We start from the raw sequence: 14,132 nt of genomic DNA on the forward strand, positions 1-14,132 counted from the left end.
TCACATGGCCACTAGAGGGCAATGTTGCTCTATCATTGAGTTCATGTTGACATGTCTTGTGCTCCAGGAGAAAGAGAGAAGGATGGAGAGGAGAAGAAAGACAGAAAGCAGAGACAGAAAGAAGGAGAGGGATTTTTTTTTTTTGCTCTTTATGTAGCCCCTCGTGTAGCCTGGCAGCTAGAAGGCATCTCACACTCACTCTCTTTGTCCCAACAACTCCCAAAGTTAATGACTTTACGCATTACTGCAAATGGTGCTTGATTTTTACATTAAGCCACAGATGTAATGAATACAGTAGGCTGTTGTTGCTCAGCGACTGTCCTGAGGTAAGGCTTTATGTTAAAATGACCTAAAACTAATGCTGTGATGAGGGTAACAATACAGCCTAGACCCCAGTGATGATGGCCTGGACTGCCTATTCAGTATGCAGCCAGCACGTGTGTGTGTGTGTGTGTGTGTGTGCTTCTAAAGCTGCTGACACCTTCCTCTTTACCTAGCCACATCACCAATAATTGGCCATTGGAATATCAGTCACAGCTCTGCTGGCCCCTGCCAGATACGCCCGAATTAGAGTGTGGTTGTTAAAGGTATCTTAACAGCTCTCTGAAAGATTTTCAATGCCCCCACAAGGTCCCCTTTTGGCTATTATCATCAGCAGACAAACCCTGATTTTTTTTTTTTCCCAAAACATTGCCTCGATCTTTGAGCAGGTCGAGAGACTCATAAAAACACATAATGCAACTCACAGAGCATTAGTAAAGCTGATTAACAACAGAGATCAATCCACTGAGGGGGGAGAGAGACAGAAAGAGCCAGATAAGGGGTGAAGGGGGATTTCTGGTGAGTCAGACATTCTTGCTCCCACGCACTAAAATGAATCAATAACCAGCTTGCTGCCCTCCTCTGCTTTGACTTCCTTCATGGACCAGAGGGGAGATGTACTCTCTCAGTCTGGCCGGAGTGGTGCCAGAGGTCTAGGGGAAGAGCTGAACTTTGACCTCCAAGTAAGAGACAGCTCCAGGAAGAGCACAAGCACTGATTTAAAATTGCAGGAATACTAGCCAAAGATGTTCTCTGACTGAGGTGCTGAGGGCACTTAGTGTACCAGCTATAAGATAATAGGACTGGAACATAAATAATCAGGCAAAAACAGGTGCCAGTAGTCTTTCCATGCATGCACATGCAGGTGTGCATAGAGACTATTAAGGCCTAATTTGCTGTTACAGCCTCTGCTCATATTAAAGGCTATGAATAAAAGCTAATGCATGCATAGCCCAAAACAGTATTACTCAAGTTCTCACACATGGACTACTGTTGTTCATTTTGAGATTAATGGACACAAAAAGCTGCCCAATGAGGCTGCTCTTCTGCATGACATGATTAAAAAGTTATTTCCTTGTTTGTAAAGAAGTCATTTTAAATTTTAAAAGTGTGCGTGTTTCCGTCAAACAAGCTGCCCTGCTTCAAAATCCCTCAACTCACACATGGGTTTGAGCTGGCCGATCAGTTCCTCCTTGGTCCACTTGGCCCACTCTTTCTTGTCTGTATTGATGGAACACAGAATAGGTCCACATGGTTTCCCACAATCCTCGATCGCTGGAACATTCAAATAGTGGACGAGCACAATATCAGGGTTCTGTGGGGAAATCAGAGGGAGCAGGATGGTTACACAAATGCAAGAAATAAAAGCTTGATTTGCAAAGATGAAGACTAGAAACAAGTCAATTTATCTGCAAGGACAGTTAGAAGATTTGTTGAAGTGAGATATTCAGTCCTTCTAAAAAAGTGAGTATTCTTTTGAAATAAGTGGTAAAAAAAAATTCAGCTCAAGCATTGTATTGAGTCAAATAAACTCAAAACCAGCTTGTCAATTTTTCTTACACTCTTTATTTAATTCTTAATTTTAGTGAAAAATTCTCAAAACCAAAGCTACCAAACAAGATAATAATACACAATCTCACATTCACAACTTCAGCAGTTTTACAAAGAGCTTCTCATTCAGTCTTCTCATTCACACACACACACACACACACACACACACACACACACACACACACACACACACACACACACACACACACACACAAATATATATATATATTTCTGTACATGAGAGGGAATCGGGCCTGTCTCATAAATGACAGATATTCAGCATAGTGCAGGAAAAAATTGAGACTTTGGGGATTGATAGTACACATCATGTAAACTGTAACAAGTGCTAAACAAGTCCTCGATAATCACCAGTGGTGGGACAGCACCTGTCTTTGGACTTTCAAAGCAAATAGGCTGGTCCCTGTCATTTTTTTTAAAAACATCAGCTTCATCAGACTAATCTCACACAGACAGCATGTTAACAATTTCAAAATCAGTTTGTGTTTTGCCAACAAATAGACCCGATTATGCAATTGCACTTAAAAACAGAAATGAATAATGATAGTTGATAAGGTTCGATAGGGTAGAGTGTTAATAATGATTATTAAAATGAGTTGTTACTGCTTTGAAAAAACAAACGTGTGAATGTGTTTATGTTGATAAAACACACATATTTGTAATAATTTCACTTAACAAATCCAGTGTGATTACTGGGCAGTCTTGAAACAAGTTAGCACAGCTAATAACAGTCTTGACGGACACAAGAGGGCTTCAAACATCCACATACTGTGTGATGTGCATGCAACGCAACCAGCTTCTATAATTACCTTTATAGTGTACAATTTGTTAAGATAAAAAAAGACCCATATTTACATAATCTTCTGAACATTCTTACATATTTTTCTGTTCTTGCATAATATATTATTCTCAAAATAGATCAATTAGACATACAATCACAAGGCTTGGTTAGATTAGGATTTTTTTGCAGTGCATAGTGGATAATCTGTTCCATGGTTTCTTAAGGATATAATGGAGTGATAGTGACACATGCAGTACTCGTAGCTACTGTGTCTCAGATGAGAGGGCTTTTATGTGGAACAAGCCAGCTGGTTGGTGAGAAGTAAATGTTGCTGAATTAGAAACCCTGCATGGTATCCCTCACACAGACAACAAAGCCCAAGAACAGAAGAGGAAATGCACAATCCAAAACATAGCCAGGCAGCAGAACAAATCTGGGATCAGAAATCTGCAATAATCTCACTCATTATGTGACTGTATCTCTGCATCTCCAAATGTGTGATTGGATGCATATACTAGTGCGTGTGCTCATTAATGTGTGTATTTGTACGTGCATATGTGTGTTAATTACAATGTGTGCTTGTGTAACACACGTATGGCATTTTGTCAAGTCCTCCCACATGGTGAGATGATGCCCTCAATTAACTCTGCCTGTATTTACCAAGTCAAAACTCAATAATTTTCCGCCTGCAAATTGTTACTGGGTTACCTCTGCAAATTCTCTAAATTGACAGCTTATGAATAATAGGTAGCGTTTAAAGGAATGTTGTGCAGGTGTGAATAACATCCATTCACTTCTGTATTCATAAAAAGCTTTGATTACCCAGCTCTCACAAGGAATGTTCTTATTTCAGTCTTTATCATTTCTGTTTCACTGTCAACATCTGATTGCCACTAAAACCAACAAAGACAAACAAGGTAAAATATCCCCATACTGACACATACACCTGACCCATACACAGCCAAATGTGCAAACACACATATGGGTACAACCACAGGAAGAGATGCTCTCATTACATGGTCTCTGGGTATGCTTGTTAATCTTTTCTGAATGTTTGGCCTTGGAGTGTTCCTGTTGGTTGAAAGAAACAGAAGGAGATTTATTTGTCTTTTACAGAAGTAAATCAAACAAAATCACACTTACATGTGTGCATGCAATTGCAGCTAAATAAGATGCAAGAATGGACAAACCGACTGAGACCTTGATCGAGAAAAATGCTGTGACAACACGTGCGTGACTGCAGTTTGAGGCTTCATCAGTACTAAGTGGCAAATAAATCAAGGTGCTGCTACTGTAGGTCTGTGCTCCCTCTCACTGTGAACCATTAATCTGTGACTATGCCCCCCTCCATCCCCAACCACAATCTCTTCCACCGCCTCCCACCGTCCCTCTGATTTTCCTTTTACATCAGGCAGGGGTGTGGTTGGAGGGACACACAGATACACAGAACCAGTTACTTCTGTGAAAACGTCCCAACATGCGAACAACTACCATCTCTGATGTGTTTGGGCACTCACGGTTCAGCAGTACATAATGCAATCTATGGAAGACAGATGACCTTCCCTCACCACTAGCAGCAGAAGCTGGATCTAGACATTGCTTTGTGTTATCGTACTGCTTTCCTTGTCCCCTGTCATTGGCATGGACACTAGGTGATGACTGCTGCCCTGTTTGGATGGAGATGGCACAGGCGGTGTGCAATGCCCCCAGATGGCATCACCAGCTGTGTCAATAGCCAAGAGATGCCCTCAATCTTTACTTGGAATGAAAGCGCAGAATGTAGACAGCTTCATTCAATTACGAGCGTACATAAATGTATGTGGATCTATGGGCACAGTCGGGAGTGAATGTGCACAGAAATAGAGCACATGTATAAGTGTGCGCAAACACACAAGCGCACACGAAAACAGACTGAGCAAGGACAAACTAATTAGCATAGTGTAACAGACACACATGTACTCACAAGACACATAAGGCTTAGTTGAACACAATCATACACGTGGATACGCACAATCTCCTTCCTCCAACGCCCACACTCCCAGCTGTTTCCTACCTTTTCACACATAGCAACACAAATATGCACACACACGTATAACACGATCAACACAAAGGAAGAGACCATGAGGTAGTCTTATAGCTCATCCAAATATAAGTAATCTTTATGTTCGCGTTTTACTATTAGGAATTTGCTACATATTGTAAACCAAGAAGAGAGCCAGAGGCATATAACGTCTGGAACTTTCACTCTTTTTTCAGTCTTGTTTTACTTCTTTCTCTCCTCTTACTTTAGAACATATTTAACAGTTCTCTCTCAACTCAGGCCTACCTCCACTCAAAGAGGAAAACAACACAATGAAAGTGTAAAGCGTCACATAAATCTATCAGGATGGTAATTTAATTTAATTTCCTGCTGGCTGCTTTCTTTTTCCACAGTGTAATATCAGTGAGTTGGTTTTCCAAGTGTAGGGGGAAAAGGCTGAGGGTGACTTTTTTGCCTGGATAGTCTTTTTCAGAGAAAATGAGATCTCATTAACTTATTGATTAATTGTGTAATGTAGTCTTTGGTTGTTTTTTCCCTCTTATTTCTCATGCAAGTCTCAAGGCAGAGCTCCAGCCTCCGCTCTGCAGCGGTGGGGAAGACTAGAACAGAGTTACAGGAACCTGTGGTGTGCATTTGCATGTGCAAACATTTTAGGCATTTTAGACAACACCGCCATGGATGAACCGGATTCATTGTAAACAACTAGAGACAGGCAACTAGAAAACAGATTCCTACATCAGATGTATTGACCTCACAGAGTTCTGTCCTGAAGATCATTAAATTAGTCTGGGATTATATAAGGGAAGACAGAAAAAGTAAAACAGACTAAAAAGGGGCTGCTCGGGTCAGGTTAGGTCGGAGGATTGATTACATAATGTGCACGCAGCACACTTTCATGCACACTCTGAATGGAAGCACGGAGAACTGGCCAGTAAAGAGACAGACGGGCAGTAAAAACTTAATGGTTTTTTTGACAGTTCCACCCATGCAGTGGCTCACTGGGATTTGTCCTTGTATGCCCGTTGACCAATACGCAACTGTGTATTTGTATATTATTATATTCTTACATGAGCCGGACATTGCTTGTCAGCATCTGTGCCAATCACTCATATGTATTAATCCATGAATTTATCATGTATGCATAAAATATAACATGTGTAGCTAGTATTTTGATGATGCTGTGTTGTGTTAATGTTTACTGCGCCTCCCTAGAACAGATGGATAGATGTTGAGCTAATTACTAGAGGAGTCTTGGGGAGTCAGCCATGGGGGCGGAAGGCCTGCTGTGTGGGTGGTGGAGCTCCTTCCTGCCCCTCCTTTCACCGATCTCTCTCAAAAACACAGTGAAAAACACCAACATACAACGGAATGAATGCACATATAAAATAATACAGTCACGCACACACAGACAATTACAGTCTAATATACAACGCACGAGACAAGCATGAAAAAGGTGTAGTGCCAACACTCACGCGCACACACATGCATATGCAAGACATCGCCATCGCAACCAAAGGATAAAGGTGCTGTTGTAGCCAGGCAACAGGTTTCTCTGGCACCCACGCACTTAGAGGCAGCCAGTGCTCCTACGATCTCTCAGTGAATGCCTACCTCCTCCTGAAGTCATACACCCTGCTCTACTCCAAAAAACAAGGAGGGAGAGAAAGGGAGAGAGATTCGCTGATGGAGCTGAAGACGGAGTTAGATGTTGGTGGAGACAGATACAATGACCTTCTACTTTGTGCTGAATGTATAATAGTGAATGTGCGTGTATAACTGCACAGAGATATAACGAACTGAGACTCGAGCACAAATTACATCTGTTGGTAAAATCTGGTGTGAGTGGTCAAGTGATGTGTCGGCTGTCTCGTTAAGTCTCTGTGACCTTGCCACAAGTGTGCCACTCTCTTGGAGTTCTTCCATGTAGCTGCTCCTCCAACAGTCCACCATAGCTCATTAAGAGACAAAAAAGGCAAGGGAAAGAGAGAATTTGAGACAGAGATACATGGAAATACAGAGGAAGAGAGAAAGAAGAATGAGGGTAACAGCTCTTATATTGTCATTCAGGCAGCTCTGCTCCATGATTGTACTCCACCATAGTAGGCCTCGCTTTCACAACTCGTGCACAGGAGCGATAAGAACACCATTAACATGAAAGAATCTTAATTGAGAGGGGATGCTTCATGGAACAAGGATGAGCCAGGGAGTGAAGGAGGGAAACCTTGTTCCACTCTGATAAAATAACCGACACTGAAAAAGTGGGGGGATTCAAAGTCTGTCATACTGAAGGAAAGTGCAGAGCAGACAGGAAATTAGGTATGGGAAAAGCCCCCCTTTCCACTTTCAGGGAAATAAGCAAAACACTAAAAAAAACTGAGGCAGTTCAGTGTGGAAGAATTGAACCAGCAGGCTATAGGATATCCATTTCAATACAAAATATCAAGAAAGCAGAAGCAGTCAATTGTTTTGTCACAAACATTCAGCATCAAGGCATAAATACAGCAGGGATGGGTGAGGATGTCTCTGCCTTTGTATCGGAGTCTGCCTACATTAGATTATAAATAGCATTTGAATGAGCGTCTAGAGGCAGATTTCTGTATGTTAGTTGGTGTATGTACATCAGTATGCGTGCAGAATGAGTGCAATGAGCTGTGAGTCTGAATTGAGCGCACTGACTGCATATTCATGCTGTCTGTATGTGCAGTGCATATTAGAATTTGTTGTTTGCATCGTTGCATTTGCCTGTGCGGTTTCATGTGAATATGGAACACCTGTGCACCGGATGTATGTCTTGCATGTCATGTGCTCACAGTCTGCAGAATAAGTACGAGGGGTGATTAAGGCTCTCTTCACTTGGCTATGCGGGGGCAGCTGCCCTGGCAGTGGCATGGTGATGGATAGCATCGGGTGCCAGTCATTAGGCAGCCTCCTGGCCTCTGGCACTGAGGTTGCACTCTTAAACACTGCCCTCCCCCGCCCATCCCCAAACACCACCGCTCATTTCAAGGTCAACTGCCTCTGTGGTGATATAAGTTCACCTTCACAAGTCACAAGACTTCTTCCTTTTGTTTGGAACCTTTATCGTTCCCTGCCAAAGGGTGTGTTTTGGAATGCGGGGGTGGCTGGCTGGTGCCTTGCCTCATGCCGGCACACAGAAGCACAGACATGCGCACGCAGTTCATCAGCACACACGCAAACTCACACTCACAAACACACACTGAGGTAAACAAAACCCTATGTCAAACCCTCCCAAATAGGTAGCAAACAGCCCGAAGCTCCTGTCGAGGTAGCAGAGCAAACCCCTATCTGAACCTGCTTCTCTCTGGGTTATCTATGACAACCTCTTTGTTTAAATGTTCCCAGTTTAGAATACAGACACTCTAATTGGGGTGTCTAGAGTCAAAGCACAACTTAACTGCTACAGTTCACCTTCTACTGCATCTAGCTCTCCATCAATTACAGCACTGCCTGAGTGCCAAGCTAAAATGATGCCTGGGGTGAGTATCAATCCAGGGTAAGAGTCAGTTTACAGGGGGCTTTCTTAATGTGAACTGCATCAAATGCCTGTGTCCAAGGTATGCGAGAGGAATGGCAGAGCAGGGGGCACAGCAGGAGATCCTGATTTAGGGAAGATTCATACTCCACCTCTTTACTTCCACTACCTAGTGTACTGGCTGGGAGATATGAAAGGCAGAACTTGGAACTTTTGAGGACCAGGAAGAGGCCAGCATGTTTGAGTGTGTTTCAGAGGAAGCCAGGGGCTGAAGCCTGTGATGTTTAATTCAGTAGCACATAATCACTCCGATGGAGTTGAGAGCGGGGCTTTAAATAACTCAGCTTAGAGGGGCAGAATGGCTTCACTCTGGGTGGGGGAATGCAAGTTTGTGTGTATGCGTGTGCGCGTATGTGCACTTGTGTGTGTAATTGTGGAGATATGTGAGTGCATTTTGCAATTCTACACGTCTGCGAGAATCCAAGAGAGTGCTCCACTATTTTTGTGTGTGGCTCCTCCCCGCTTTGAAATATTTTATTTGTGCAATGCACCACAGTAAAAGGTGGAGTGTGTTTGTTGCCTTGCCAAGTATCTGCATGCATTACAATAAAGGTGCAAAAGGCCAGTATTCAGAGCCTGAATATGGAGGAGCATTCTGGATGCCAAGCAGGCAGTAAGTCAGGCAGTAAGCCAGGCAGTGAGGCATCGAAGCTCCTTTAGCTGCCACAACACAACTCACAGTTTACAGCCCACTTATTCTTCCTAAGGCCCTTACAGAACACACTACCCTCTCCATTAGCTGCGGTGGTCCCAAGTGAGAGTCAATGCTACACAGGGGCAAGCTGAGAAAGGGCCAACCGGAGCCCAACTGACTGCCATAATGGCCTTAGCAGAGCCCATGGCAGTTATCCTAAAATTCAGTGGCCAAGCAGGTGACACCAAGTAACATGGGAGTAAAAGCAGGGAGAGAAAGTTAGTGAGCCCTCTCAGACTTAGTGGGGCTTTAACCATGTGTTCTCTCTCTTTATGGTTCTTTTCTTTTGTTTCCACCTCACAATAACCTCACAACCCCTGGCTTTCTCTGAGTCTTTTTCATCACCTCGCTCTCTTATTTTCATCTCTTCCTCTTAGGGCATACTGCAATTCATTTGGAGGAAGAAACATTGCTAATGCCATCTCTCTTTACTCCCTCTCTTTGGCTCTTGCTCTCTTTCATATCAGTGCTGAGTCTGATTTGTTTGTGCGCGTGTGTTGTCTTTCTCTCTGTGCCAGTCGACAAGGCGTACTATTTATGTGCCTCTGCCCATGTCTGTGAGCGAATCAGGACTTCACAGGAGCAGCCAGGGGAGTGAGATGTGCTGGTGCATTTCTAAACAGGGAGTCACAGGGAGGACTGATGTGTGCCCAGCTGCAAGACGGTCCAACCTGGCCACTATCTTCCTTCGCAATAGCTCGCTGAAGAACAATAGATAACGCCACTGGTCAGCATCAGAAACAACTGCTGGGGTTGTATCACAGAACTGACCCAGTCAGGCACAAAGTGTTGTGAACATGAATGCACACATATGTAGATATGTACTTACACCACAAAGCATCAGGAGCCTTTCACACATTGACAACAGTAGCCACAGGACTGCTGAGCCTGTGTCCTCTGTCAAACAGGGTGAGGGGTTCATTGTTATTACTGGGCTGGATAGTGGAGCAGTCCCTGAGCTCAGCTTGGCAAGACCTCTCTCTGGAGATATACGCAGAAACCTCTGCACATGCACATGAGCAAACACACACACACACACACACACACACACAAAACATACAAATGGGTAATCAAATGTCTACCAATGGGGGGAAAAAATGCTCAAATGGTTTCCTAGCAACCAATGGTGTGTACTGGGTCCACATGAAAAATGAAAAATAAAGACAGTGTGGGAATGGGTACTTGTGTGTGTGTGTGAGACAGAATGAAAAAATAAGGTTCAGATTAACAGTGCACATTAGAAAGATATAGAGGTGTTTTTGGACTGAAGTACAGAGATGAGACATTGTGCATTGAATAAGAAAAGGTAATGAAAAGAACAAAAAAGGGGGGGGAAAAAAAGCTGCATCAGGGACCTGCCACTCTAATCGACAAACAGCATTTCCCCAGTATCTCAACAGGGGCAGTGTTGACTGCGAGTTGATCCAAGGAACAAGTCTGCAGACAGTTAAGGTCATGGTAGTGTGATGTCGAATCACAGTTCAAAAAGATTGCATCATGGGAATAAATCAGTAGCTTACAGACTGTTACAAATATGTAACACTGCAGGGAAGGGGATTATGCACAAACCAAAGCAATGCCTTCAGGAAATGGCCTAAAATGCAGTGCGCCATGTTTAAATGTAAAACACAGGGGGTTGTGCTGTACCAAAGTCACACAATCAGGTGAGAGTAGTGGTTTATAAAATTGCTACAGAGCACTGCACAGAGAAACAGATGAATCTCGTTTTCCAACCACTGCTGAACATTGTAACTAAAACACAAGTCCCTTTTAAAAATGATTAAACAACAACAACAACAACAACAACAAAAAACCAGAGTTACATTTTATTTGTTTATCTATGTGCTAGCATATGAAATGTGAGGCGCAAAGCAGCGTGTAATAGTGTGTGTGTGTTTCCACAAGATACTACTCTGCGTGTGATTGTGTACGTGCATGTGTCGTATGTCTGTCTGTAAAATTGTGCGTGTGAGCTAGAGAAAAGCATACTATCTCCATCCAGCAGCTGCCACAAAGAGGCTTCCCAAAACAAGTGCAGGGCCATGACAGAGACAGAGCGACCGCAACCTTCTGGTGGTGTAATAGGAAATTAATTGAGACCATCAATATGGTATTAATCATTAAAGAACAGGTGCTGAGGTGGCACTTTGCTGACTGCTCTGCTGTTGGCAGCACTCACATACACACTTAAAAGTAAAAGTTTGATCTGCTGTTTTGCAAAAAATGTAGGTGGGAACAAAAAGAGAGGTAGAGAGAAAAAGAAAATGAGGGAAAGAAAGTCCCATTAAAACACAAGAAGAGAGAGTGGGACCAGAATGCCCCAGAGCGTCAAACAGTGCTATTCTGTCAAATCCCTCTGGTGTCACAGAGATATGCACAAGGTGTCCTTTGGTGGTGGTCCAAGGTATTGGACGGCAACAGATAGTGCTTCTCTTTTGAACGGTTACAAAGTCCACATTAGGAGGCTGGAGGGCTGGTGGTGGAGTAAGTTGAAATGTTGTTTGCCAGAGAGACCATGTTTGGGTTTTGGGAGTTCACTTATCCTTACTGGTTTGGTTTAGATGCCAAAAAAATATTCAATTAGTTTTAGGACAATGTTTTGGGTTCAAATATGCTCAATTATAGTATCAACCCTGCAAATTAAAGAATTACTTCACCAAAATCTTTTGTTTTGCTTTGACAACAAAACAAATATTGTAGGATCAAATCAGTAGCACACCCACAAAGAGTAGAAAACCAGCTCCTGGAAGCACATAACACGTCACATCTCTTTCAGCGCAGGACCAGATGTGACCCTGGATTCACCAAAGATAATCAGATGTGAAAACTGGATGGGGTCCCCATCTTCAAGGTGCACCACCATCTCACACCTTCGTGTCCAACTTCTAGTTCGTCTACTGAGCCAGTTGGGTCCCTTCAAGCAATCACTAGCTTGGATCCCCCCAAAAATCCAGATTTATAACATGAAAGAGAATGGACATGCCATTTATCAGTAACCTATATTTGGACAGCTTCAAAATACTTCAACCCAATTTGTCTCATGAAAAACAAATGCACCTGATTGATGAGTAACAGAAACAACACTGCACATAATCATTTGTATAATATCGCAGGGCTAATTCTATTAGTCTGTGTTTCAAGTAACACACTGTGTTTTGTGTGATTTTGATCTTCTGACTCTTAGAAATGCATAAAATAACATAACATAACATAACAAATGTAGGGTATAAAGTAGCAAAAAGCACTGTAAAAAAATTAAAAAATGTCAGGTAAATATTCATTAATTCCCTTGGAGGCCATGTTTCTTATAGCAGCTAATTCATCATAAGATAAAGCACAGTGAGGACTCGAGGGCAGTGTTAATCAGCCGGAGGTGAGCCAAATTGCAGAAACTACAATAAGCTGTTAAGCACACCACGTCTTCAAATTGTTCAAGGTGTGTCACTGCGATGAATGCTTCTTCTTATGAATAATACATCACACACATATACATAAATATATATCTGGAACAAACTTTGTATATGTGTCTATGTGATGAGATGCGCACAAAACATGAGCGAGCGTATATCTGTGTTTGGGGGGGTTGTACTTAGCGGCAAAGTTCAATAGTCTTTAGGGAGTCTTCCAAAGGCACCTTACCCCAAACCCTCACCACTCCATGTTTGTCAGTGTCAAGGTTGAGCCTATCAAATGTTTATGATTCAAGAGCTGTAGATAAGACAAAGATTGATCTGGATCGAAAGGCAAATAAGATTGCCAAAGCCCAGAGTCAGCTGAAAAGCCGGCAGAGGGAGCAGAGGGGGAGGAAAAAAGAGAGACTTAAAGGAGAAAATGCATTAACACAGGTCTAGCCCTGGGAGAGCACGGAGTATCGAATACTTCCTGTACACATACTGAATACTTGGGGAGAATATGGATCCCCCATCATGAGCAGCTGACTGATGCTGTATCCGTGAATGCACATGTGTCTGTGTTTGATCTATGGCACACGTGGCACAAAGTTTTAGAGTGCTGATGTGATCCTTGTGATGTGACTAGCACTGTGCAGACAACTGGGAGAATAGGACACCCTGTCTCTTTTCACCACAGTGGCAATAACATATCAGGTTTAATTTACCATCTCTAACAGTGGAAAAAAAAAAAGGGAAACGATGTCATCAAATAGAATGTTTTTCAAAGGCCAGTGTTATGCATGGATATGTGTATTTGTGTGTGCATGTGGGACAGATAGGGGGATAAGACCCTTTGATGAATTTCCCACTGGCCCTGGCCAGCTTGCAGAAGCGGAACAGAGCAGAGGCCACCAGAGAGTTGGGGTCTGAGCCCCGGGGCCTGTTTTTTCCCACCCTTTCTCAGCCTGCCTTCCCCTTACCTCCTCTGATCAATACTGGGTCCTAATCACTGAGGACAGTATGGCAGTCCTCTCTTTCTCTCATCTCCTCTCTGAGTTTTTCTTCTCATTCTTTTTCAACCTCTGCCTCTATTTCTAGCATAAATTATGCGCACTTGCTTTTTCTCTGTGAGTTTGTATCAAGGATGAACGCGTCCAGATGTGTCCCCACTTTTCCTATATTAGGAACACATATTCTGACAGTGTTTCTATGCATATTTGCAAAAGCGAGCCAGTTTGAATCTCTGTAAATATGTGAATAGGCTTATATGAGACTGTTAAAATGTGTGAATGTGTCTGTGTACAACAAGATAAGAGAATATCCTTGAAAAAGCAGCACCAACATAAACCCCAGTGAATTCTATGAGTAGCATGCATAAACTTGAATAATAACACATCCCCTCATTTAGGTGGCTTTATCCCAGTTATCTAATTGCTCATGTCTTTTTTCTTTAATAAACTAATGAATGGAGCTGGGTTAAGGCCTGGAAATACATAGCCAGCAATAAGAAGCACTGCTTTAAACCCCAAACTGCATCAGAACAGCTGAATAATTTGTAGGAGAAATAATTACGGGGCAGAAGAGCAGGCATCAATCCTGGAACACCGACAGTGCCCTCGCTGGAAACTACTTCACCCATAAGCCAAGGCTCCATTAGGTATTGTCTAGGGCCCACAGGCTAATTTGTTTGCATCAATAATACATTCAAAGGATTTATCTAACTTGCAAATGAGCATTCATTTACTGGTCCAAGAGGCAAGGAGGAGAGCAGGAAGCAAAAG

General features: G+C 42.8%; 1 protein-coding gene across 1 annotated transcript in view; it reads right to left on the reverse strand.

Moving 5' to 3' along the window:
- Positions 1 to 14,132, reverse strand: part of camta1a (calmodulin binding transcription activator 1a) — a 272,046-nt gene that overhangs the window by 29,974 nt on the left and 227,940 nt on the right. Inside the window, exon 7 of the mRNA XM_013910458.1 lies at positions 1,483 to 1,636. Coding sequence (XP_013765912.1) covers positions 1,483 to 1,636 — 154 coding nt within the window. The remainder of the gene's footprint in view (positions 1 to 1,482; positions 1,637 to 14,132) is intronic.

This window comes from Pundamilia nyererei, unplaced genomic scaffold (assembly GCF_000239375.1).
Source record: "Pundamilia nyererei isolate P.nyererei 1_Seehausen unplaced genomic scaffold, PunNye1.0 scaffold00044, whole genome shotgun sequence".
Taxonomy (NCBI): Eukaryota; Metazoa; Chordata; class Actinopteri; order Cichliformes; family Cichlidae; genus Pundamilia; species Pundamilia nyererei.